This window comes from Leucoraja erinacea, chromosome 3 (assembly GCF_028641065.1).
Source record: "Leucoraja erinacea ecotype New England chromosome 3, Leri_hhj_1, whole genome shotgun sequence".
In the NCBI taxonomy this organism is placed as follows: domain Eukaryota; kingdom Metazoa; phylum Chordata; class Chondrichthyes; order Rajiformes; family Rajidae; genus Leucoraja; species Leucoraja erinaceus.
Window position 1 is genome coordinate 90,039,732 of NC_073379.1, and position 25,078 is coordinate 90,064,809.

The window sequence follows — 25,078 nt, forward strand, 5'->3', positions numbered from 1 at the left end:
TTGAATTTCGGTGACTTGATTCAAGGCTGTTAAACATGCACAGATTGGATTGCTATGCACTTTTGAGTTCCAATCTGTTTTGTGCTCCACTCCTCCACAAGGGCGAGTAACCTATGAAATAGTAAATAGAGAAGCTGACATCAGCTTGTGGTCTATCACCACTTGATTATGACCAAAGTTGAAGAACCATGGAATTGTTACCACAGACAGAGGCCATGTGGCACTTCAATTCTTTGCTAGATCTGGTTAGTTAATCCCATTCACCACAGCCCAACAAATTATTTTTTTAATTGTACCTATTCAATTCTCTTTTAATGGCAGTGTTCAGGAGTGGAAATCGCCCCTTATGGGGGGGGGGGGGGGGGGGGGGGGGGACAGGTTATTGGCGGCCGCACGTGCACGCACACACACATCAGTGATAGTTTGGAGGCTGTGGACGGTAACATCAGGAGCTGACCTGAATGGTGACCGACTCCGAGCTCCAGCAACAGCAGCTTTATCCGCCCGAATCGTGGGCTTCAATCGGCCCGTTCATGGGGCTTCATGCCTGGCGCGGCTTAAAACCGGCCGCGGGATCTTCCATCCCCCGCTTCAACATCGGGAGCTTCGATCACCTCAACGCAGCAATTTAACCGCAGGGCGATGGAAGATCCCGCGGCCAATGAACGGCCCCGCGAACGGGCCGATTCAAGCTCCGCTCTATGATCTTTGATCAAACAGGACACCTCCCTCCTCCAATCATCGCGCTGAATCATCATGTGTCCCCCCCCCCCCCCCCCCGTCCCCCCCCCCCCCCCGCCCCGCCTGCTGACCAACGTCTCTCTCATCCAATCCCATGTATCTTTTTTTTCAATCATTTTTAAAGCCACATCCTTCGTCCTCCCCCCACAGTTCTTGCTCATCGGACTAGTATCTCTGTTTAAGCTACAACTCATAAACCACTTCAACTAATTTAATCCTATCACTCAAATTCCTCAGACTGGAATCTTGCTGGTAAATCTTCATTACATCCTCTCTAACATATTCCTTCATAAAATGAGGCAACAACTAAGTGTATTTCAGCCATTTGTTTTAGGCTCGGACTATTTATCTAACATTGGCTAGCAGTTCTCTCTGAGACATATTGAAGCTGGTTCTATGCCAGTAATATGTTGATCAGAATGAATCAGAATGGTTTAATTCTTCAATAACATAAAAGTGATAAGACAACATTATTAAATCATAATTAGGTGAAAAAAAATCCTTTAGGTCAGACCTGAACTGTAGGTTCTTTAAAGGTTCTCTATAAAGGCATCTTTACATAGGTATTCATTTAAGGCAACTATTAATTATCTTAGAACCTGTACAATATCAAAGGAAAGCTTAAAAGCTATAAATAACTGCATGTTTGCAAGGCTAGACTGCAACTGCCTGCTCAAGTGAGTTGCTGTGGAGACTGGCTAAAAAAGTAACCCTGATGCATAGCAAGAAAGATAAACACAAGAGGAAGTGGATATTGATTGAGAAAAGGAAAATAAAATATTTTCTCCCTCGCTGGCTGGGAATTCCCACGTTTGATTCTTGGTCCACACTGAGTAACTGATCTTACTTGGAGCAAAATTTGGAACATTTCAATCAATTTCTCTTCAGCTGGACTGAAGGGAGCAAAATCAACCAGAGATTTCACTTGCAATTAAAATCCAGCCTCGATTGCCTTAACATTTACTCTCATGCGATATAAAGAAGCCAGCGGGTTCTGCTCTGCCTCTGCGATTCATACCATTTCAGCCAATGTATGAGCTGCCCATAGAACACTACCACTGCTGAGAATGAATTTCTTGGCTTCTGCAGACCAGCCACAGGGTCTACCTTCGCAAGGATACCTTCGGGAACTGGAGAAGGGGTGAGTGTGAGGAAATCAAAGGAAACATTGTCAAAATATGGCCTCATTATGAATAAAAACAATTGACCCACAGAAACATTTTGCTAACAACTGGCCCTATTCCAAATAGGTTTCCTCTTTAACCTTTTGCCTTCATCGATTTTAACTCTCTTTGTGCTCATATTTGATTATGACTGAGAATGGCAGTGACCCAAGAGCCTTATTAACACCAAACAAGGTTGTTTAAATTTTTGATGCTCTGTGGAATATCAAGATGATGAGCAGTGACAGTGCTGGAAGCAGTTTACCCCCTTATGAAGTACAATGGTAGCAGAGGTGATTGCATGGGTCTGACATTCTGGTGTGTGGGAGTGCTTTTAATACACTAAATTACCTATAAAGCTTGGTGTTAATTGCATTTGATGGTTTAATTGCAAAGTGGATTTATTTTTTTTGCTGATTTCTACTGTTAATGTGGTATGATTTTTTTTCTGTTACCATTTGAGGATTGCGTTGTTTAATTTGCACAATGCCGCATGGAGTTCAATCTTGGAACCTTATACTCCTCATTTGCTAATTTGCTTCCCATTACTATCTTGGAGAAAATGCACGTGCAATGTGAATGTGCCCCTCGCAATGTCTGCACAGCTGCTTTTTTTTTTAGCAAACGTTTGCTCAATTTAACCTATATCTTTCTGTGTCATACACTGGCTCATTGGAGATGCTGCACCCACATGATTAGTCTCTTTTGGCTTTTGATTTTTTTCAAAGAAAATACTTACCTGCTGCAGGATTTGTGAAATGATCAGACAGGCCAGTTTATGTGGGTGAGACATTATATGTGTGTGCAGCAGCTTCTGATATCAAATACTCTGAAACTTTTCATAAAGGCTACAAAAACAGCCTTTGTTTTCATTTCTTCAAACATTGGCCGGAAACTTTTATTTCTATAGATTATTTCTATGAAAATCTTTCAGAGTATGCTTCTTTCTGCTGCCTTTCTGTGTGGTGAACTAATAGTGTGAACCCTTTAGCAAAAAACAAATGTAACCTTCCAGCCTAACCTTCCCTTCTGCTGCCATTGTATTGAAGACCACCCTCCCACTGAACATTTCATCCCCTTGTATGAAATGTTGTAAGGCCTTACTGTATGTTGTATGATTCATTACTAACCACAGAAATAGGAGAAACAGTTGATGGAACATAAACCCTCATTTCATTATTCCCTCCTTTAGGATTGGACCCTTCTTGTTTTCTATGTTGTGATTTATGTCTGCATGTCCTTGTAACCCTTGTTTAGTAGTTTTTTGATATCTCTCAATTGCCTAAATCAAGGATAGCCCCTCTTTTTTCCTACTTATCTCAGTTGCCAGATGTCTGGAGCCTCTGCAGTCTCTGCCTGGTCGATACAAATATTATAGTTCATACTGGTAATGGCTGAGAATTGCTGGTTTACAAGATAAACTCCAGAGAATTTCTTTCACACTTGCAATTTTTTATCTGTGTGCCCTTCATAATCATGAAGTATTGGACAAGTATGTCTCCAGATAAAGTTGCCGACTGCAATCTATCACAGTAGTTTCAGATTGAATTTTGTTTATCCAGGACTGCATTGCTAAGCCATCTGTACTTTACTGCTGAAGCATAAATGAGAAACTGTGCTTTGTGCCTCAGGCTTTTCACCTTCTTCTCCCTGATTTTTATATTTCTTCACTAATTAAGAGGTTGGTGAAAAAGAGTTGAACTCTAGATCAAGATTAAATCATGTTTGATCTAAAATATAAGGCCAATGCTCTTACAATTAGATTCCTACATGTCCATTTTTGCAGGACATGTTCATGAAATGTATTTGTCTGTTTCAGTGTTACAATCTGTAAATTAAGAAGTCTTTCTAGTCAATTTAGACTTTATCCCCTTTTTCGACTGTTACGTTTAATGCACTTCTGGTCACTGGAATTACATGCTGTTAAAACAGATACTCAATCATTTTGTGCACAATTTAAGGTGACAAATATTAGTCACAGCTGTCAGCTTCCATTGATATGAAGTGCTGCATTATTGTTTTATATTCTGGGATTATTCATTATGATTATTACAGGTTGTCACCTGGACAATACTTCATGACTAAGTGTGTTTATGATCTGTGATTCATATGCAATTTTGGTGAACATTATAGAGGCAGCACTGCTTTTGAGCTTCAATTGATTTTATTTGAAATATGAAGTAAATGGAAACTATGTGAATTGCCACTAAACCTCTATTAACTGTATAACAGAAGATATCCTGGCTTCCTGCCTCCTCAAGAGTTAACTTATTCCACCAGGTATCCCTTCCTGGACTGTGTTGTTTCAGACGTTGTGACTTAATGCCTGACAAACAGTCTCTGTCCAGTGACTAGTCCCATGAATGGAGCAGGGCCAAATATCGTCAGATCTCTTTGATCTTCCCTTTAGTCATCCCCCCACAATTTGCCACATAATCGACTTGAGATCTTGGTTTATGGTCAAAGAAAATTAGCAAGGATTAATAATAGTTCATCAGACTGGGAAGTATTGATTAATTATTTGTGCAAATTGGAATTTAGCTGTTAGCACGGGATAAAGGACCATATTAGTTAAAATTAAGGACAGATTGCCGAGTCCATGGCCTTATGCATGATGTTGGGTGAGGTGAATTAGGGTTGCAGTCTGCAGCATTCAATATTTCTGGCTAGTATCAGCTGTCTTATGGTAAGTTGATGACTTTTTGGTGACTAGGTGCTTGCTGAAACAACCAAAGCTATGTCATGTAACTACTCTTGTGATGCTCAAAACTGGACAGGGAATTTGCATGCAGCATACTTCCAGAAAACAGCAAGCTGAAAACAACTAGATCGTCTGAATCACTGTCATAGAATCATAGAGTCAGTACAGAAACAGGCCCTTCGGCCCAACTCATCATCAGGAATGTTGAAGGGAGATAAGAACCTTCAAATGGTATTTCACTGGAAAAGTGTTCACTGTTTTACATTTAATGGCCATTCCATTTTGTGACCATCAGCATTCATTTTAATGTACAGTAACTTCAATTGCAAAATATACTTTTTCTGAAATTCTAATTCTGCTGTTACCCGAAGGATTATCTCTCCAACCAATATCATTATTGTAACATCCGGATGATTTGTTTACTCAGTGGCTGGGTTCAACAACCTGAAACCCTATAACCACATCTTTACTGCAAGAAACATGGTGCTGTTCACATAAAATATCTGCACAAATGACCTGAACAGAAATGAGTCCATAATATTAAAGTATTTTTCACTGAAAGAAATTTGCAACATTTTGAATAGAGGACACGAGAGAAAGATCTCTAGTGTATGTCGCTTGCTAAATCCCAACCCGACAAACACTGCAGCTCAAATGTACTGTTTTGTACTTGAGCTGCAGCTTTTTCTCCTATTTAGTTTCAACTCTGCAGCTCATCTAGTCAAACGCCTTCTCTGCCCATGTTAGGAATGTAACGCCAATTTCAGCCTTCAATGAAACTGACTGCAGAGGACTCATCTTTATGTTGACCACGGAACATAGAACAAAACAGTGTAGGAGGGAACTGCAGATGCTGGTTTATACAGAAGATAAACACAAAAAGCTGAAGTAACTCAGCGGGAGCAGGCAGCATCTCTGGAGCGATGGAATGGGTGACATTTTGGCTCAAGTCCCTTCTTCGGACCCAGTCTGAAGAAGGGTCTCGACCCGAAACATCACCCATTCCTTCTCAGCAGAGATGCTGCCTGTTCCGCTGTATTACCACAGCATTTTGTGTCTGTAGAACAATACAGCACGGGACCAGGCCCTTCGGCCTACAATGTACGTGTCATGGGTATGCCATGAACATGCCATGAACATGATGCCAAGTTAAACTACTCACCTCGGGCTGCATGTGATCCATATCTCTCCATTCCCTGCAAATCCATGTGCCTATCTAAAAGCCTTTTAAATGACTCTCTTGTGTCTCCTCTGCATGTTCTTCAACAAAACCACATCCATCCTATAATGTGGCCACCAGAACTGCACACAATACTCCAAGTGCAGTTTAACCATTGTTTTCTAAAGATGCAACATAACACCCCAACCTTTATATTCTATGTAAGCTGCAAGAAACAAAGAACTGCAGATGCTGGTTAATTTTCATCGGAACACAAAGTGCTGGAGTAACTCAGCGGATCAGGCAGCATCTCTGGAGAACATGGATAGGTGTCGTTTCTGGTCGAGACCCTTCTTCAGAATGATTGTAGGGGGGAAATTATGTGGCGTTATTGACTCATGAACAAATTTCTAAGCTTATATCCCATAGTTCTTACCCCTCCAGCCTGAGTGAACAACCTGTGATCATCCACTGTAACAATTTATAAAGGGTTGCAATGAAATTGCCTGTCCATCTCCTGAACACTGAATATGAGCTAATGCTACTCAATCTCTGTTTGAGCACAACCTATTATTACAGGAATCAATCTCATTAATCTACAGTGCATTATATCTAAAACAGGTGTAATTAGCTAACAGGACCAAGATTCAAATGATTTTCTAGGCATGGTCTTGCCAAGAAAATGAAAATGAAAAATAAAACAGCAAATACTGAAATTTGAAAATAGGAAATGGTGGAAATGCTCAGCAGGTCGGGCTATGTCTGTGGCAAATGAAACTATTTTATTATGGTCCTACCATTTAAAAAATTTTTGAAAGTTATTTTTTATTCAGAATACAAATAAATAACTGCAAAATCTCTTGAGACATTTTCAGCATCTATACATTCATTAGTGTCATGCTGAGTAGTGTTCACACCTATCTTTAAACAAAACACCCTTGCCACCCATGTGGGATGATATTCCTCCTCTTGCTTGAGGGGAGTCCCCACTGGACTCTGCCCCTCAATGTCCAGCAGCGGAAGTACCCTAAACTGTGGTTCTTCCCTACAGTGCCTTGGCGTTGGCTGCACCGAGCTTCAGCAAGCCCTTGAGCATGTACTACTGCAGTCTGGAATGGGCTAGTCAGCATCATTCACTGACAGGTATCTCGCTGTGCTGGGAGGCCAACGTGTTTCGGGCACACCAAAGAATGTCTCTCACTGAGTTGAGGATCTTCGAATGCCCTGTGCAAATGCAGCTAAATTTCTTTACTCTTCTGCCCCTAACTCTTTGCAATAAGGGCCAACAAACCCTTCCACATCAGATACATGGGGGATGCCTGAGTATAAATAGCTGACTTTGTGTAACTCTAGTAGGATTTCCTGATTTTCAGTTTTAGTCATTACTGAACTTGCATTGCATTGAGAAAAAATCTTGTGATTTTTTAGTGAATGAATAAGTCTGGCCTGCTATTTATGGGAGGTCTCAATTTACATAAATTTGAATTTCTATGTATCTAAGCCTGAGCATGGGTGCTGTCTGTGTGGTTTGTATGTTTCCCCCTGTGACCACATGGGTTTTCCCCAGGTGCACCAGTTTCCTCCCACATTCCAATGATGTGCAGGTTTGTAGGTTAATTGGCTTTGTGTATAGTGCGTGCTAGTGTAGCGGGGATCACTGGTCCGCGCGGACTTAGGGCCTGCCTGTTCCGGAGTGTATCTCCAAACTAAACTAAACTAATGCGTTTCATATTTGGACCTTTCACAAGATTATTACCAGTTAAAACAGAGTCTCTTACTGTTTTTCATACTAGAGTGAATAGCCTTCCAATTTCATAAATTACACTCCCATCATTGTGTTTCTTGACCACGCACTTAAACTGGAATCAGGCAGATATGGGATCAGAGCTAGCAATTACTGAGAAAAAAAATCTGCTCCATGTGTGTGTGAAATTGAAACATTATAGTGTACTGGAGTCGCTCCGTTAAACAAGTAGCAAGTCATTATTGAAGACGTTTTTCCATTCCACACCTGAAAGGATAACTGAATAAATTGTAGATCCAGAAATACAAGAACTTTACCTCAATGTCCAATCTTTAGCAGCAAAACACTTGTTGTATCTATCACACATACATCAACTGCACAAGGTTAGTACGCAGAATGTGGAAGTAGCAAGAACAGTTATAATTTTTTTAATTTCAGGGGAGTTGGAGGGGCAAAGTAAGGAAAACTTACTCCAGGCTCTGATGAGATCATATCTAGTCCAAGGAATATAGTTTTGTTCTGAAAGTCGAGGCAGGAAATGTTTAGAACATAAAGCACAGCACAGGAACAGGCCCTTCGGCACATGTTGTTTATGCCAAACATGATGCTAAGCTAACTAATTTCTCTGCCTGCATCTGATTCATATACTCCATAATCCTGCATATCCATGTTAGGCCGTGGGCCGAGGTGCCAAAAGGGATTTAGATTTTAACTTTCGTGACCCATGTCTGTAATCTACTTGAAATTTGGCACAGATTTAGATAAAACATAATTGATAAGGAATTCATAACTCGTCAATGCAAAACGTTGCACACTAATTAATAAAGCTAATTAGAAAAAGTAACAGCACCCTCTTGTGCTCAATAATATATAGGGAATATTGAATGCAGGACTGCCGCAGAGGTCCCGGGTTTCACCGGCACCTGAACCTGGCTAATTAATGGGTGAGGATAGATCCTGTGTGTTCCCCAGTATACTGAATCCCACTGACTGCCAGTGTGCAGAGTGGGGGTCAAGTCATAGTGGGACTGGGGCAGTGCCAGGCTGGGGGAAGGCTAAGGCATCTTACACTGAGAGGAAAATGCCTAACCCTAACCCTAACTCGCCCCCCCTTCCAGAGTTGTCCACAGTTGGAGCTGGACCGCTTTGGGACCGGCTCCGGGCTCCGTACGTGTGGCCGCTCAACGCGTCCGCTTCAGCCAGCATGCCCTTCTGAAAAATCAGCAGCGGCCCACCCGATGCCACGATTATACCGAATGTCAACATGGTGGGGAGCAGCACTGCCCTGCACACCGCCCGAGCGCCAGCTCCGTCAGTCCGCCCGCTCGCTTGCTGCAACACCAGCCGGCCGACAGCCCGACCGGCCCCTCACTGCATCCACCCTGGCCGATAGCCCGGCTGACTGACCCCCTCTCTTGCCCCCTGCTGCTCAGCTTGGCCCAGGGCCGCCTTCAGCATCCCCATAGCGCCAGCTCCATCACAGAAGTTCTCAGAGGAATAAAACGCCTGCGGGCTGGATGTTTTCTGGTTACGGCAGGACCTGGCCCGTGGGCCGTAGGTTGCTGACCCCTGCCCTAGCCCTAACCCTCTTCAACTGAGAGGAAAATGTCTAACCCTAACCCTGACACTAACCCTAGCCCCAACCCTGACCCTGCCCTTAACGCTAACCCTGATCCTAATCCTAGCTCTACACTTTTATTTATCAATTTTATTTCACATTTCACAACATCATAACTTTACAAAGATAAATCAGTTATAAAACAAAATTATCAGCAAGTGTTGCATTACCTTTCTTCCTTCGAAACCTTGCTATTGTGATGTTTTAGCAGGCAGCCATGATCCCAGTGTGCTCGCAGCCTAGCTCGCATGAAACAAAGCACGTGATTGGTCAATTGCCGTCCGATCCAATGGCAAACGTGCTTTGATTGGACAATTACTACTTGGAAAATTGGAGGTTTTTCTCATATTTAAAAAATATGTGCAGGTTTTGTTCTTGACGGGTTTCAGTTATGATTTCTATAATACTTTTACACAATATGTTATAAATACAGGTAGATACGTGATTTGGGGCACGAAATGAAACGAAAAAGCACCTCAGCCCACGGTCTATGTGCCTATGTAAAAGCGTCTTAAATGCCAAGATCGTACCTGCCTCTTATCACCACCTCATGTTGCACCCACCGACCATTCTGCATTAAAAAACTTGCAGCACACATCTCCTTTAAACTTTGCCACACTCACCTTAAATCTATGCCATCTAGAGTTTGACATTTCAATGCTGGGAAAAAGGTTCTGGCTATTTACTTGAGAACAACTCCTGAGAAGACTGAGATTTGAAATAGATTAAATAGAATAGGATTACATGATTTTGGGTATAGCAGAAGGAGTGAAGATCCCGTTAAACATAACAATATTAATACACAAAGTGCTGTTGTAACTTGGCACATCAGGCAGCATTTCTGGAAGCAAGGTCAGACCTGATTCAGGACTCTTCTTCAGACTTTAGGATCTGAAGAATGATCCCGAACTTGAACATCGTCTATCCATGTCCTTCAGAGATGCTGCCTGACCTGCTGAGTTACTCCAGCACTTTGTGTTTTAATCAAGATTCCAGCATCTGCAGTTCCTTGTGTCTAAATTTAAGAAGAGGCTTGACAGAGTGAATTCTATGAGGTTGTTTCTCTTAATTGGAGTCAAGAACTAGGGAAGCATGGTTTCAGGATAAAGTGCTTGGACAATTAGGATTTAGGTTAGGAAGATGGATTACTCTAGAAGATGGTAAATAGTTGGAAGACTCAATCTCAGAGAGGTGCGGATGCTCAGTCGTTAAATATATTCAAGGCTATAGTTGATCGGTATTTGGTTTCCAGAGCAATCAAGGGATGTGGGGATCGGATGTGAAAGGGGAGTCAGGGAAGAAGATTGCTGTCAGTGTCAAAGTCTGAACACATTTGTAATTCATCCTTGCTAGTCAAGGAGCAAAACCAATGATGGCATTTCCACACGTAGCCTATTTAAGATTCATTGCTCATCGTACACTGGGACCAGGAGCTGGCCTTTCCTGGTCTGTAAAACTGCATAACCAGACCTTGGCTGGCGTTTCACTCATTGGAGCAGCAGAAAATTGGCAAATGTTCGGTTTGAATTTTTAATTATTTTGCATTGTACTTTATTGCATAAAAAGGTTTCAAAGGTACTAAAGGTGTTTTATTATCTTGCCAGATTTTGATTGACTGAAAAGGATGGTTTGGTATATATCATTTTATTCTAAGGGGTTACCCCCGGAGGTGAAAATCTAATTATTGGAAGTGACAATAATCACATACATATTAACGTTAACAATGGCTTTTGTCTTTATAAGAGAATAGAAATGATTTTCCTGTCAACTAAATTCTGTCTACCATCTAATGTTTCAGGAGTAATCCGTGAAAGTTACCTCAAGGGTCATGATCAGCTTGTTCCAGTCACCCTTTTGGCTATTGCAGTTATTCTCGCCTTTGTCATGGGGGCAATTTTCTCAGGAATAATTGTTTACTGCATTTGCGATCACCGCCGTCGGGACATTGATGTGGACCAAAGGAAAGAGAAAGACCTGCCTCGATCTCGCAAGGATTCCATGGCCAGTGTCACGAAGCTCGGGGTCCTGTTTGATGCTCAGACAAAGGATCCAAAGCCAGAAGCTCTGCTCACTCCTCTGATGCACAACGGTAAAATCGTAACACCAAATGGCACGACTAAGATACTGATCAAAGCCGATCAGCACCATTTGGACCTGACGGCCCTGCCCACTCCAGAGTCAACGCCAACCTTGCAGCAAAAGCGAAAACTGAGCCGTGGCAGCAGCCAGTGGGAGAGGAACCAGAACCTAATCAATGCCTGCACTAAAGACCTGGCCTCCATGGGGTCGCCAGTGATTCCCATGGATCTTCCCCTCCGTGCCTCCCCCAACCACATTCCGAGTGTTGTGGTCCTCCCTACCACGCAGCAGAGCTTCCAGCACGACTATGGCGATCAAGGGCACCGATCGGAAATGGCGCAAATCACTATTGAAGATCAGAACGCCACACTGGAATACAGAAGTATAAAAAGCCCCTGCCATGGACTGGTTGCAAACCATGACCATGTGCCACCAAAAGTTCCTCAGAGAGAAGCCTCACTCGGCTCCGCTAATTCTGGGCTGACTCAGAATGCTCTGAGCAAGAGGCTGGATGTTCCTTCCCCTTCGTATGCAATCGAATACAAGCGAAACTATCCCAGCAATTCATTGCAGAGAAATCCTCAAACATCTGCCTTCAAACGAAACTACAATACTAACTCTTCCAATTCCTCCCATCTCTCCAGAAACCAGAGTTTTAACAGAGGAGAGAACCCTCCCCCTGCACCGCAAAGAGTAGACTCCATGCTGGTTAATGCAGGCCAATCTCAGACGCAGGCTGTGACCGTGTCTAGGAGATCCAGCATCACAGCACCATACAACTCTCTGCCAAGACTGGGGCTGAAACGCACGCCCTCCATAAAACCAGATGTTCCACCAAAACCCACATTTGGTCCCCATTCAGCTTCCATCAAAGCAAATGACACATGTACATAATCACAGTGGGAAGTACAAAATGGTGTGGACCCTGCTTTCTGAGTCAGTGCTTTGCAACTGCAACACTAGTTTTGTGTTTTTCTTTTTAAAAGAAGAGCTGTTGTTAAGCTGAGAATACTTATCCCTTCTCCCTGGGAAAAGTGGAATATTTACTTGCGATTGATGCAGCTACTGAACTCAGCAGTTGAAAGGTGGGGTTAGCAGCTGTGGAACTTCCATCTACGGGGATTTATGATTGATGCACATGAACAGAACAATGGGACGATGAGCCTAAAGCACAAAACTGCGGCAAACGTGTAATGTCTCCTTGACTCTACAGCAACTGCCCTTTAGGGAGATGAGTTTCAAAAACAAAGCACTGAAGATGTTGACTCAGACTTAACAATAGCTGAAGTTTACTGTTTGCAGATAGTCTCAGATACTGTGAAATGCCTCTCAGTGTTATATTCGCTTGGCTGAAGCAGATATCAGCCATTTTGGCAAGGCTTTGGCCTACATCTCTGCTATTGTCCTTGTAATGATTAATGTGACTTAACACTAATAGCTCCTGGTATTTATTATTTAAGTGCTATTTCAAATATGACTGACTCCTTCAAATGAATTTATGGATATTCTTTAAAAAAAATCTGAAAAAAGTCTAAAATGTAATGTTTGTAATTATTTAAGTCAAGTCAATTAACTGGAGACATTCAATACTTTTTTTTTTAAAGATAACTGTCCACTAACAATATGGAGGTGGCATACTGAGTGCAGTGTTTCTACTCAGCTGCTGGTTGGGTTATCAAGGTGCTTGGGGAGGGGAGAAGCAAAGAAAGGGGCTATTTATTTTATTGTGACAGGTTCATTTCTTGGTGAGCTGAATGGGGGAGTGCATCAATGAAAATGTCCAAGTTTGTTCCCCTGAGGACTCGAACAGGAAAGGAAAGAAACTCAGATAACCGTGCACACAGGTGGAGGCGCCATCTATTATTCAGAGGATGTCTAAGCATTTAACAGCGGGTTGGTTTTGTCAGTAGTTCATACTTGCAAAGTAGAAACTGGCACATTGTGTGGCAGCAAAACTTAATTTTGCACGTGGCACAGCAATGGGTGGAGCCTGCTGAAAGACAAGCTGTTACAGTGCATCAACAGTGCATACTTCTATCATGCTGGTTCTAACTAGGAATACATCTGTGTGGCAAGCCTCTTTTTCCATGTGTAAATTTGTGCCTTACAACAACAATTATGTACAGTTCTAGCTAGTAATGTGCAAATAATTCCCCACTTAAAAAAAAAATTTTTTTTGCTAAATTTTCCATCCCAATTGGAATAATTTGACTCTCACAGAATATTCAAGCTTGAGTCCCGGAAAAATCCGGACACAGCGACATACGAGTCGCACAGCCGTGCCAATCCTCCCCTCCCAACATGCGACAATTGCAGAAGATTTCAAGCTCACCCACAATTCTCTGGGTGTGTTCCCTTTCATCTTTATTTCTGTACTGTAATTGAACATACAGTATTCCCACTGGCTAATTCGGAAAGATGGAACGTGCTTTAATAATGTTTCTATCAGTGACATGGCTATGATCTGATCAGTTATCCAGTTGGTCAGTGCCTCAATTCAAGGCTCCACTAAACCTACATTGTAAATGTTAGTGAATTGGCAAAGCAGTCTTAAAGCAGGCTGGCTCCTGCTGTGGTAACACTGCTTTAATAAGTGCAGCCAGAAGGATAGTGAAACCTTTTGGTGCAAGTGTTTCTAATTACTACTTTTATTTTACATTTTTCAGTTTGTCATGCACGTTGAATTGAGTGTTCTTACCTGTTTAATAATTGTCAACATGTCATAGAAATAAGGTTTTTATCAACTGTGCTGAATGAATCTTCCTTTTTATTACTTTTTGTACTTACCTGCCTTTACAGTTTTCCTCATTTGGACACCTACTTGCAAGTTGGTTAGAGTTTAGCATGGTAGCTGGATAATTACCGAAGGAACTAGACCAAAGTGTGTAACAAGGGTGCATACACATTCAACTTCTGTGTCCTCTATTTGCAGAACGTTATTAAGTTGACTAGCATTGATGCATTCCTTCAAAACAACTTTTTAAAATAAATTGTTAACTTTGTATGTTTCGAGCAAACTTCGTTTGCTGTTTCTCATGCCTTCTTTATGTTCATGCTGTGTGGAGTGCAATTTTAATACATTCTTATCATTTCAACTTGAGAAATTCACCACAGTACATTTTATGCAAAAATAAACCCGATGAGTTCATATTGAGAGGCCAGTATTGTACTCACAACCATTGATTTGATTCAAAGCATAATGCCCTGAAATAAATGAATAGTAGTGTGCTGTTTGCTGCCTTCTCTTTCCTGGCAGTGTCCTTGTTGATCCTCTTTGCCCCTACGTGTGCCTTTTGAAGCTCACCTTTGATATAAACTCTTGGATACAAGAGTCGAACACTGGTTGTGTAAAATGTAAAATAGTGTGATGTTGGCACAATCTCTTTCCCACGGCTCCATCTCTCTAACATCCAGTTCACAACTCAAATGTATGTTGTAAAAAAAACTCTTTAATTATTACATAATGTAATAAAACAGACTGCTCTGCTGTTGTTTTGTTGGTTTGCGTGTCATGATTCTTCCAGAGCTGCTTGATTGTTGCATTAGCATCCGATTGATTTCATAGTTTGGTATGCATTTAATTTGTCACAACACATCTGTATCCTATTTATATTGAATTACTGTTTTGGGTGATAGAACAATGATCCATTCTAACTTTTTTCTCAACTGAACACTCTCGTCCAGAAGCCAAGACAAATCTTTTAGAGTGGAACAAAAATATCCTTTAAATGCGACTTTAAAAAATAACCACAGCACTGCACCAAACACGGTAAAATGTTCCAGATCTCACAACTCTTTCTTTACTGTCGTGATTTTTGAGTATAATGACCAATTTGTTTGAATTCCCTGCTGTGGATTTGCACATACCATTTCAATCATTCTGTAAGCTTGTAGTGGGATCAAACATAAGCTAACTGGTAATGGTTAAGCACTTTGAAGGGGTGCATGGCAAGCAGTGGGGAGGGGTTTTGGGGGGAGCTGATAACTTGGAAAAAGAGGGGTGCGAGGGGGTTATTGTGCAGCTAGAACTGGGGATGGGGATGGGAGCAGAGTCAGGACTGGGTGGAGAGGATCAAGGGCAGGTAGATGTGGATGGAGGTTGGGGGGCAAAGGGTGGTGGGGAGAGGAGTAGGGGTGTTGTATTTGTACAGATGGTCAGGGTAGGGAAGAGACGGGTGCCTCAAGAGCTGCTCAGTTAGTAGGTTTGGAAAATAATCAAGGGCAGTTCAACACATTGGCCATTAGCAACTCACTGGCCAACTTACCAATTTCCGCATATAGCATTTCATCGGGATGGTTTAGGAACTGCTCCATCCAAGACAGCAAGAAATTGCAGAGAATTACAATTCTGGACGCAGTCCAGACCATCACACAAACCAACCTCACTTCCATTACTCCATTTATATCTCACACTGCCTCGGCAAGGCCAGCAGCATAATCGAGGATGAGTCATACCCGCTCTTTTTCCCTCGCCCATCAGACAAGAGGTATAAAAAGTATGAAAATGCTCACCACCAGGTTCAGGGGACAGTTTCTTCCCAGCTGTTATCAGACAACTGAAATATCCTATCAACAACTAGAGAGGGGTCCTGAACTACTATCTACCTCATTGGAGACCCTCGGACAATCTTTGATCGGACTTTACTGACTTTATCTTGCACTAAACGTTATTCACATTATTCCCTTTATTATGTATCTGTATACTGTGGATCGCTCGATTGTAATCATGTATTGTCTTTCCACTGACTGTTTAGCATGCAACAAAAGCTTATTACTATACGTTAGTACACATGATAATAAACTAAACTCAAACACAGACATTGACCAGGCGGGATCTTCATTTGGAACCTGGAACTAAAAAGGAAGTTTCCCGTTAAAGACATTTCAGTGTGTGTGGCCCAGAGCATTTATTGGAAGATAATTTCACATGGCAACATCAGTCATAGAACCAAACAGTATGGAAACAGGCCCTTCGGCCCAACTCATCCATGCTGATCAAGTTGCTTCACCAATTTGGTCCATTGGTTGTGCCCAGCCCATTTCCCTCCAAACTTTTCCTGTTCATGTACATGTCCAAAAATGTTTTAATGTCATAACTGTGCCTGCCGCTACCATTTCCTCTAGTAGCTTGTTCTATCTGGGGATCACCCTCTGTGTGAAAAAGTTGCCCCTGGGGTCGCTTTTAAATCTTACCCCTTTACCATAAACCTCTGCTCTCTAGCTTTGGGCTTCATTCTCCTGATGAAAAGACTATCCCACTCATGTTTTTTTCCGATATGTAATAGATGACTTATGTGTAGTCAAGATTGCTGTGAGTCTATGAGCTTTAAGGGGTGCTTTCAACTCACCTATCCGCAAGATGGGGTCAGAGAGACCCAGAAATCTAAGGGAGCAGTCAGAGATGGACGATGTGAAAGTGAGAGCATGATGGGATAATGGAAAGTGGGAGCAAAGGTCATGCTGTTTTTGAGCTCCATTTGAGTGATGGAAGCTCCAGTGCTGTCATTGATATACTGGACAAGAGTAGGGGGGAAAGGGGGAGGGGGGGTGGGACTGGAAGGTTAGTGAGGCTGAAACAAGAACTGTTCTGGATATTGCACAAATATCCATCTGTAGTTTGGGCTGTGAGTGTAGTTGAAGGAGAACATAGTCAGCAAGATGAATGAATGTGTTGGTGGAGGGAAGTGTTTGAGCCTCCGTTTAAGAAGTGCCTGAAAGTGCGTTGGTTGCCAATGCATGAACTAATTCTATTATGTAGCATAAAACACTTTGCAGCTCACAATAAAAAATCACATACCATATAAATCATGGAGTTCTCACTCTCTAAAGGCACCTTGGTCCCTCCACTCTGTGTAATTATTTCTTGTATTTTCACTGCCAATTCATGACCACAGTTCTGGTTTATATAATTTTCAATCTTTACAAGAGTTCCTTCTGACTCCTGGGAAGGAAAAGTCTTTCCTCGTCCTCACCTATGAAGAAGTACACATTGCCCTAAAGGATGGTCAAACATCACAAGGAATGTAAGGTAGAATTAGTAGCACTTTGTGTCATTCATCAATGATCTAGGACAAGCAAAATCACGTGGATGTGCTGATCAGATACCAGAATGATGATATTCTGCACCAAGGCCATTGATAGTCAAGGACATGAAAATGTTGTGCATCATATTAATATGAAGGTTATGTGTGGCAATGGAAGAACAAATTATAAAATAAGCATTTTAGGTCAATCGGATTTGGATGAAGGAGGGTGACCTGATTTAATTACTCCAGAATACCATTTCTACTGTCATTGTCTTTCTACAAGCAGCTTCTAAGTCCGGTGAAAAGATCTTCTCCATATCTGATCCGGCTGCCGATCGGCATTCGAGGCAATGAAACCTGCACTTCAGAAGGAAGAAGCAACCCAACTGAAAGAGCTGGAGGATTAAGAGCTAAAGAACCAAGACAAAGTGATAGAGTTTAGATAAAGATCAGCCACCCTCTTACTGAACTAATAGACAATAGACAATAGGTGCAGGAGTAGGCCATTTTGCCCTTCGAGCCAGCACCGCCATTCAATGTGATCATGGCTGATCATCCCCAATCAGAACCCCGTTCCTCCCTTCTCCCCATATCCCCTGACTCCGCTATCTTTAAGAGCCCTATCTAGCTCTCTCTTGAAAGTATCCAGAGAATCGGCCTCCACCGCCCTCTGAGGCAGAGAATTCCACAGACTCACAACACTCTGTGTGAAAAAGTGTTTCATCTAAATTACATCCACAGGTTCGCAAGTAAGGAGTTGATATTCTTGGATCTGAGTGGGATTATTACTGGGCAGGTACCTCATGGCCTCAGCAAGACTGAGGAACGTGAATGAAATGAACTAAATCGGATGCTCTTAGAACTCAGGGTGCAACAGACCTTTGGGAAGGCAGTCTAGGATACTCAAACCAAGCACCATTGTCCTCTTGTGAATTAAAGCACAGCAAATCCTCACCTGGTAAATCTCCCATCCCTAAACCCACTTCGACATGTAGTTTCTCTTTTGTATTTTAAAGTGTTGCAAGTTTTGCCAATCAATTTAACATTGATTGGCAAACGTTAAACTGCAAGCGCATCAAGGACGGCACAGTAGCTCACCGGTCGAGCTTACAGCGCCGGAGACCTCGGGTTCGACCCTGACCTCGGGTGCTGTCTGTATGGAATGTGTACATTCTCCCTGTGACGTGTGGGGTTTTTCCAGGTGCTCAGGTTACCTCCCACATTCCAAAGATGTGCAGATTTGTGGGTTAATTGACTTGTGTAAATTGTCCCTAATGTGTAGGATAGTACGCGTGGACAGGGTGACAGCTGGTCGATGCGGACTCGGTGGCCCGAGGGGGACAGTTTCCATGCAGTATTTCTAAAAGTCTAAAGTACATTCTAAATTATCCCCATGGAAATCTTAATATATACTAAGACGAAAAGCAGAAAACTGAGTCATCTATATCATGTCATTTATTAAATATAAATTTCCATGAAGAAAAATGCAAATGTTTAATGTTAAATTATGGTTCAACAGTAATAAACACCAATCCTTTCTCTACAAATAATTTCTTCCAAAATTATTTAATGGCAACAGATAAATCATGATAAACTGTGCTACTATTTACAAAGGTTTTCTGTTAAATATAATCGAATGCCTGACATCTGGTTTGAGGTGAAACTTTGATACTTTAAGCTGTCAGCTGTGATTCAGTTACCCACATGCTGAAGCTGTCCAGGAAGCCCCCAGGATCCGCTCCTGGGAACTGTTGGTGACATGAAATGTTTGAAAGACGGAAATAAACCAAAGCAGTGTGGGGGCGGGAGAGAATCGCAGAAACAGCAGTGCGCGGAGAGCGGGCAGTCGTGGGAAGAGCGGCCATCAGCCGGACTCACAGACTCGGTGAGTGAGCGAGAGTCTGCCCTGTGCTCCCAGCTCTGCTCGGCTCGAACCAAATCCCAATTGTTGTGATAGGGGCAGAGGGGAGGGAAGATGTGTGGAAACGCCCCGTTCCTACCCAGGAGAAAATATTCGCAACTCCACAGCGACTGGCAAATCAATCCTGCCGGTCTCCCAAACGCTTGTTCACTTATGTGGTGGGTGTCCAAAATTAGCGGATTAATAACTCGGGAACGACCTGTAGATCTTAAGCTCAAAGTCCATTCCTGCAATTCTGGCATTAAAATCTAGACTGACTCTCGTCCAGTGTGCCATCATTCGATGAAATGTTAATCATTCATGTCTGATGATACAGTGGTCTACAAGAAGTCCAGATACGACCTTGGTAAGGCCAACAAAAAGGCCAAAAGGGACTTCTGCTCCAAGCTGGAGGATGAGACAGATGTTCGGCAACTGTGGCGGGGCCTGAATGCAATCACCTCCTACAAGCGAAACGAGGAAGTAGCTCGAATGTCGGCGAAACATCACTCCCTGACGAGCTCAATGTGTTTTACGCACGCTTTGATAGGGAGAATACTGATGTGCCTTCCCGAGCCCCCATTTGCTGTGATGATATTTCAGTCACAGTCACAGAGGCCAACGTCAGGAAATCCTTCAGAGGGGTGAACCCTCGAAAAGCGCCTGGACCTGATGGTATACCTGGTCGTGTTCTAAAAACCTGTGAGGACCAACTGGCTGGAGTTTTTACGGACATTTTCAACCTCTCACTTCTGAGGTCTGAGGTTCCCACCTGATTTAAAAGGGCATTAATTATACCAGTGCCCAAGAAGAGTAAGGTCAAGTCAAGTCGTCACATTTATTTATATAGCACATTTAAAGAACAACTCTCGTTGGCCAATGTGCTTTACATTTGTTATAAGAATAGCACAACAAAATAAACTCCATACATATATACATGTAGCCCTCACTCAGAGGACGTCAGGAAAGGCTTGGGAATATAGATAAATCTTTAGTCTTGACTTAAAAGAGTCGATGGAGGGGGCAGTTCTGATGGGAAAGGGGATGCTGTTCCACAGCCTAGGGGCTGCAACCGCAAAGGAGGTGGAGTGGTGGGTGAGAAGACTTTTTATGTAGGTGGGGGCAAGCCCGTTGAGGGCTTTGTAGACATGGAGGAGAATCTTGAAGTTTATACGGAACCGCACAGGGAGCCAGTGGAGAGAGGCCAGGATCGGGGTGATGTGGTCCCTTTTTCGGGTGCCCGTCAGGAGTCTCGCTGCGGCGTTTTGGACTAGTTGCAGGCGGGACAGGGAAGATTGGCTGATGCCAGTGTAAAGGGAGTTGCAGTAATCTAGGTGGGAGGAGATGAATGTGTGGATGATCTTTTCCAGGTCATCAAACTAGAGGAATTGTTTTATTTTAGCTATAGGCGACGTGCCTCAATGACTATCGACCAGTGGCACTAACGTCAATGGTGATGAAGTGCTTTGAGAGGTTGATCATGGCGCAAATTAACTCCTACCTCGACAAAAACCTGGACCCACTGCAGTTCGCTTACCGCCACAACAGATCAACGGCGGATGCGATCTCGCTGGCCCTCCACTCCGCTCTGGACCATTTGGACAACAAAAACTCATATGTCAGGCTGTTATTCATTGATTACAGCTCGGCATTTAATACAATCTTCCCCTCCAAGCTGGTTACCAAACTCGCAGAACTGGGTCTCTGCGCATCCCTCTGCAATTGGATCCTCAACTTTCTCATTCACAGACCACAGTCTGTTCAAATTGGTGGAAATGTGTCAGCCTCAATAACAATCAGCACGGGAGCACCTCAAGGCTGCGTGCTCAGCCCCCTGCTGTACTCACTCTATACTCATGACTGCGTAGCTGGTCATAGTGCGAACTCCATCATCAAGTTCGCTGACGACACCACTGTTGTGGGACGTATCACTGATGGGGATGAGTCAGACTATAGAAGATAGATCGACCGACTGACCAAATGGTGCCAGCACAATGACCTGGCCCTCAACACCAGCAAAACCAAGGTACTCATTGTGGACTTTGGAAGGAGTAGGAGGGGGACCCACAGTCCCGTTTATATCAACGGGTCGATGGTGGAAAGGGCCAAGAGCTTCAAATTCCTGGGCGTGCACATCTCTGAAGATCTTTCCTGGTCCTGGAACACTGATGCAATTATAAAGAAAGCTCATCAGCGCCTCTACTTCCTGAGAAGATTACGGAGAGTCGGTTTGTCAATGAAGACTCTCTCTAACTTCTATGGGTGCACAGTCGAGAGCATGCTAACCAGTTGCATCGTGGCTTGGCTCGGCAACTTGAGCACCCAGGAGCGGAAAAGACTACAAAAAGTAGTAAACTTTGCCCAGTCCATCATCGGCTCTGACCTCCCTTCCATCGAGGGGATCTATCGCAGTCGCTGCCTCAAAAAGGCTGGCAGCATCATCAAGGACCCACACCATCCTGACCACACACTCATTTCCCCGCTACCTTCAGGTAGAAGGTATAGGAGCCTGAAGATTGCATCGTCCAGGTTCAGAAACAGCTATTTCCCCACAGCCATCAGGCTATTGAATCAACTCAAACAAAACTCTGAATGTTAATAGCCCATTATCTGTTTATTTGCACTTTATCTGTTTTATTTATTCATGTGTGTATATATTTATATAATGGTGTATGGACACACTGATCTGTTCTGTATTCATACCTACTATATTTTGTTGTGCTGAAGCAAAGCAAGAATTTCATTGTCCTATCAGGGACACATGACAATAAACTCTCTTGTATCTTGTATCTAATCTCAAATGCGAGTTGTTCTCTTTGGCCACAGGTAACAAAACCAACCAATATTGATGGTTCGGTGTAATATAGGGGTTAAAATAGAATTTTTAGTAGAGTTGTCTGTAAACAGCTCATATGTCGAGCAAGCAGGCTCACTCAGAATAGCAATTATGTGTTTAGGCAAATAATTGGGCCCTGTTGGAAGAACTAGAAAATCACGAGGTCTCCGATCATGCAGCCTCAAGGACATTTAATTGTAAGACAAGGCAAACTTTTCTTCCCAAAGATTAGCTCAATCCTGACATGATAAATAACCCCTGTTCCCATCACTAAATAGGGTGCCTAGGTTTAAAAAAGTACAAGTGACTTGATTGCAGACTCGGGAAGAAGTGTGGGCTTATTGAGTCATAAGGTCATAAGTGATAGGAGTAGAATTAGGCCATTTGGTCTATCAAGTCTACTCCACCATTCAATTATGGCAAAGAATTCTAGATTCACCACCCTCTGAATAAATAGATTTCTCCTCATCTCCTTCGTAAAATAACGTTCTTTAATTATGAGGGTGTGACTTCACTTTTGTCTAGGACCCAAAAAGGTGTCAGGACCCTTGCGACCGTCCTCTCAGCCAGGTCACTGTTAAGGAGTCACTGTTGTGCAGAATAAAGGTGTGAGACTCGTTGCTACCAACGTTACTCATATCAGTGAAGAAGCGACAAGCAGAAGGGGGTGAGACTTGTGACGTGTTTAATCTTTAACTCATCTTTTTACCGTGTTTCACAATACTTTAATCTACTGTGTTTCTATTCTTTGGAAACCTTGAAGTATTATTTCTCCACCACTGTTCTGAATTCTCAAAACCTGCTTGTATCATTACACTCAGTCAAAAGGAACAAAAAAATAATAAGATGTAGAAACAGCAAAACTGCAGATGCTGGTTGATACCAAAGATAGACACAATGGTCACCTGTCCATTTCCTCCTGACCTGCTGAGTCCCTTCCACACTTTATGTTTTGCGATCTTACAAATATTTTATACACCTGACAACTCTTATACTGTGTGGCTGTGTAATATTTTTACAAACGCATGTAAAGTATAAGTTCTGGTGTATTTGCTAAATAGCACATTTGAACTATTTAAATGCTGAGTGTCTGTGGCATTATCACACTTTCAAAATTCAGGCACACCACGAAGGTTCTACTGTTTAGTCAGGATCACATTAGGAACACACATAAATACAGAATTTCCATGGTAAACAACACCTTGCAGCAGTCAGTGATGTACATAATACCATACTGTAAGCTCCCACTAACACCACTGTGGAAATCACAAAGTACCTGAAACATCACGTATCCTTTTTTGCCAGAGATGCTGCCTGACCTGCTGAGTTACTCCAGCACTTTGTGTCTACCTTCGATTTAAACCAGCATCTGCAGTTCTTTCCTACATGTGACTGAAGCCAGATTGGAAAAATGTTTTCAATGCTGCTGCTTCAAAGGCACACTTTGATACAGTTGGAAAGGACAGACAGTATGTTTGGAGTGACCTGAACTGGCAGAACAGGGTACAATGTGCACATTGGCATCTGACCAGATGGGAAGCGGGGCTTTAGCAAGCCTAGACCTGTCCCTTTATACTCTAAAGAATCTCATTGAGAAAACTAGAACAAAATAGTGTGCTTGTGAAAACTGACCAGTGACTGAACCATAATTTAGACTTTATTCTTTCAAGATACAGTGCGGAGACAGGTACTTCAGCACCGACCACCAATCCCCGTACACCAACACTTTCCTACACACTACGGACAATTTACAATTTTTACCTAAACCAATTAAACTACAAACCTTTATGTTTTTGGAGTACGGGAGGAAACTGGAGCATCCTGAGAAAACACATGCAGTCACAGGGCGAACGTACAAACTCAGTACAGACAGAGATCTAACCCGGGTCTCCAGCGCTGTAAGGCAGCAACTCTACCGTTGCACCACCGTGCCAACCCACACTAATGGCGCTGTGCCTAAGCTAGACAAAATGATGTGGATGTGCTAAGACATTATAGTCACACCTAATTACGATGTAAACAATGAACTATACCTATGTCCCATTTTGTGAGATGTGTGTGGAGTTGGCAGGATCAAATGTATTCACAAAATTAGAGCGTATACCATCCATGCACAATTAACTACAACAAAGATGGTTAGCATTACCTAACCATCTGCAAGCACAAAGGGTTATATTCCTACACAAGGATACCCTATGGAATCAAACCTTTGCCAAGATATTCCAGACTAAAATTGGTAAAACCCTATAAGGAGTGGACCTACTAAGATGGCCTTAATGAATGGCAGAATATGTTTCCTGAAGAGCCTGTGCATTCAATAAGATAATGGCTAATCTGATGTAACCTCACCTCCAAATTACTGACTACCGATAGGAGTAATGTGCCACTCCATGGTTTATCAAGAATCTACCTCCATTTGCCATAAAAATATTCAATAACTTTGCTTCCATTATTCTCTGAGGAAGAGAATTCCAGAGACTCACAATACTCTGAGAACTTAGCCTCATCTCTCGCTTGAATGGGTGAGCATTTAAAAAAAAAGTGACCACCACGTTTTATGCTCTCCTGAAAAATAAGCATTTTCTCCACATCGACCATCAGGATTTGCAGCCTTCTAAATGCTCTTATGCCCCCTGGTCCCACTTGGAAACTTCTGGAGACTTTGAGCCCCACCCAAGGTTTCCGTGCGGTTCCCGGAGGTTGCAGGTGGTTGCCGGAGGTTGCAGGTAGTGGAAGCTGGTAGGGAGACTGACAAAAACCTCCGGGAACCACACGGAAACCTTGGGTGGGGCACAAAGTCTCCAGAGGTTTCCGTTTAGGTTTCCTAAGTGGGACAGGGGCATAACTCTTCTAAACCCCAGCAGGTCTAAGCTTAACCTATTCAACCAAGCCATTCTAGTCAAAGTTCCTTAGAACTACTTCCTTAACATGAACATCCTTTCTGAAATTACACAAATAGCAGGTACGTAACTGAATCATCCTATCACCAACTAGAGAGCAGTTCTGAGCTGCCATCTACCTGATTGGAGACCCTCAGACTATCTTTAATCGGACTTAACTGGACTTTATTTTGCGCTAAACATGATTCTCGTTATCCTGTATCTGTACGCT

General features: G+C 42.7%; 1 protein-coding gene across 10 annotated transcripts in view; it reads left to right on the plus strand.

Annotated features, from left to right (window-relative positions):
* Positions 1-13,656, plus strand: part of sema6a (sema domain, transmembrane domain (TM), and cytoplasmic domain, (semaphorin) 6A) — a 105,947-nt gene extending 92,291 nt beyond the window's left edge. For all 10 annotated transcript variants that reach the window (XM_055633155.1, XM_055633154.1, XM_055633150.1 and 7 more), the window contains one exon: positions 10,925-13,656. In XM_055633155.1, coding sequence (XP_055489130.1) covers positions 10,925-12,099 — 1,175 coding nt within the window. In that variant the 3' untranslated portion in view covers positions 12,100-13,656. The remainder of the gene's footprint in view (positions 1-10,924) is intronic.
* Positions 13,657-25,078: the final 11,422 nt, after the last annotated feature.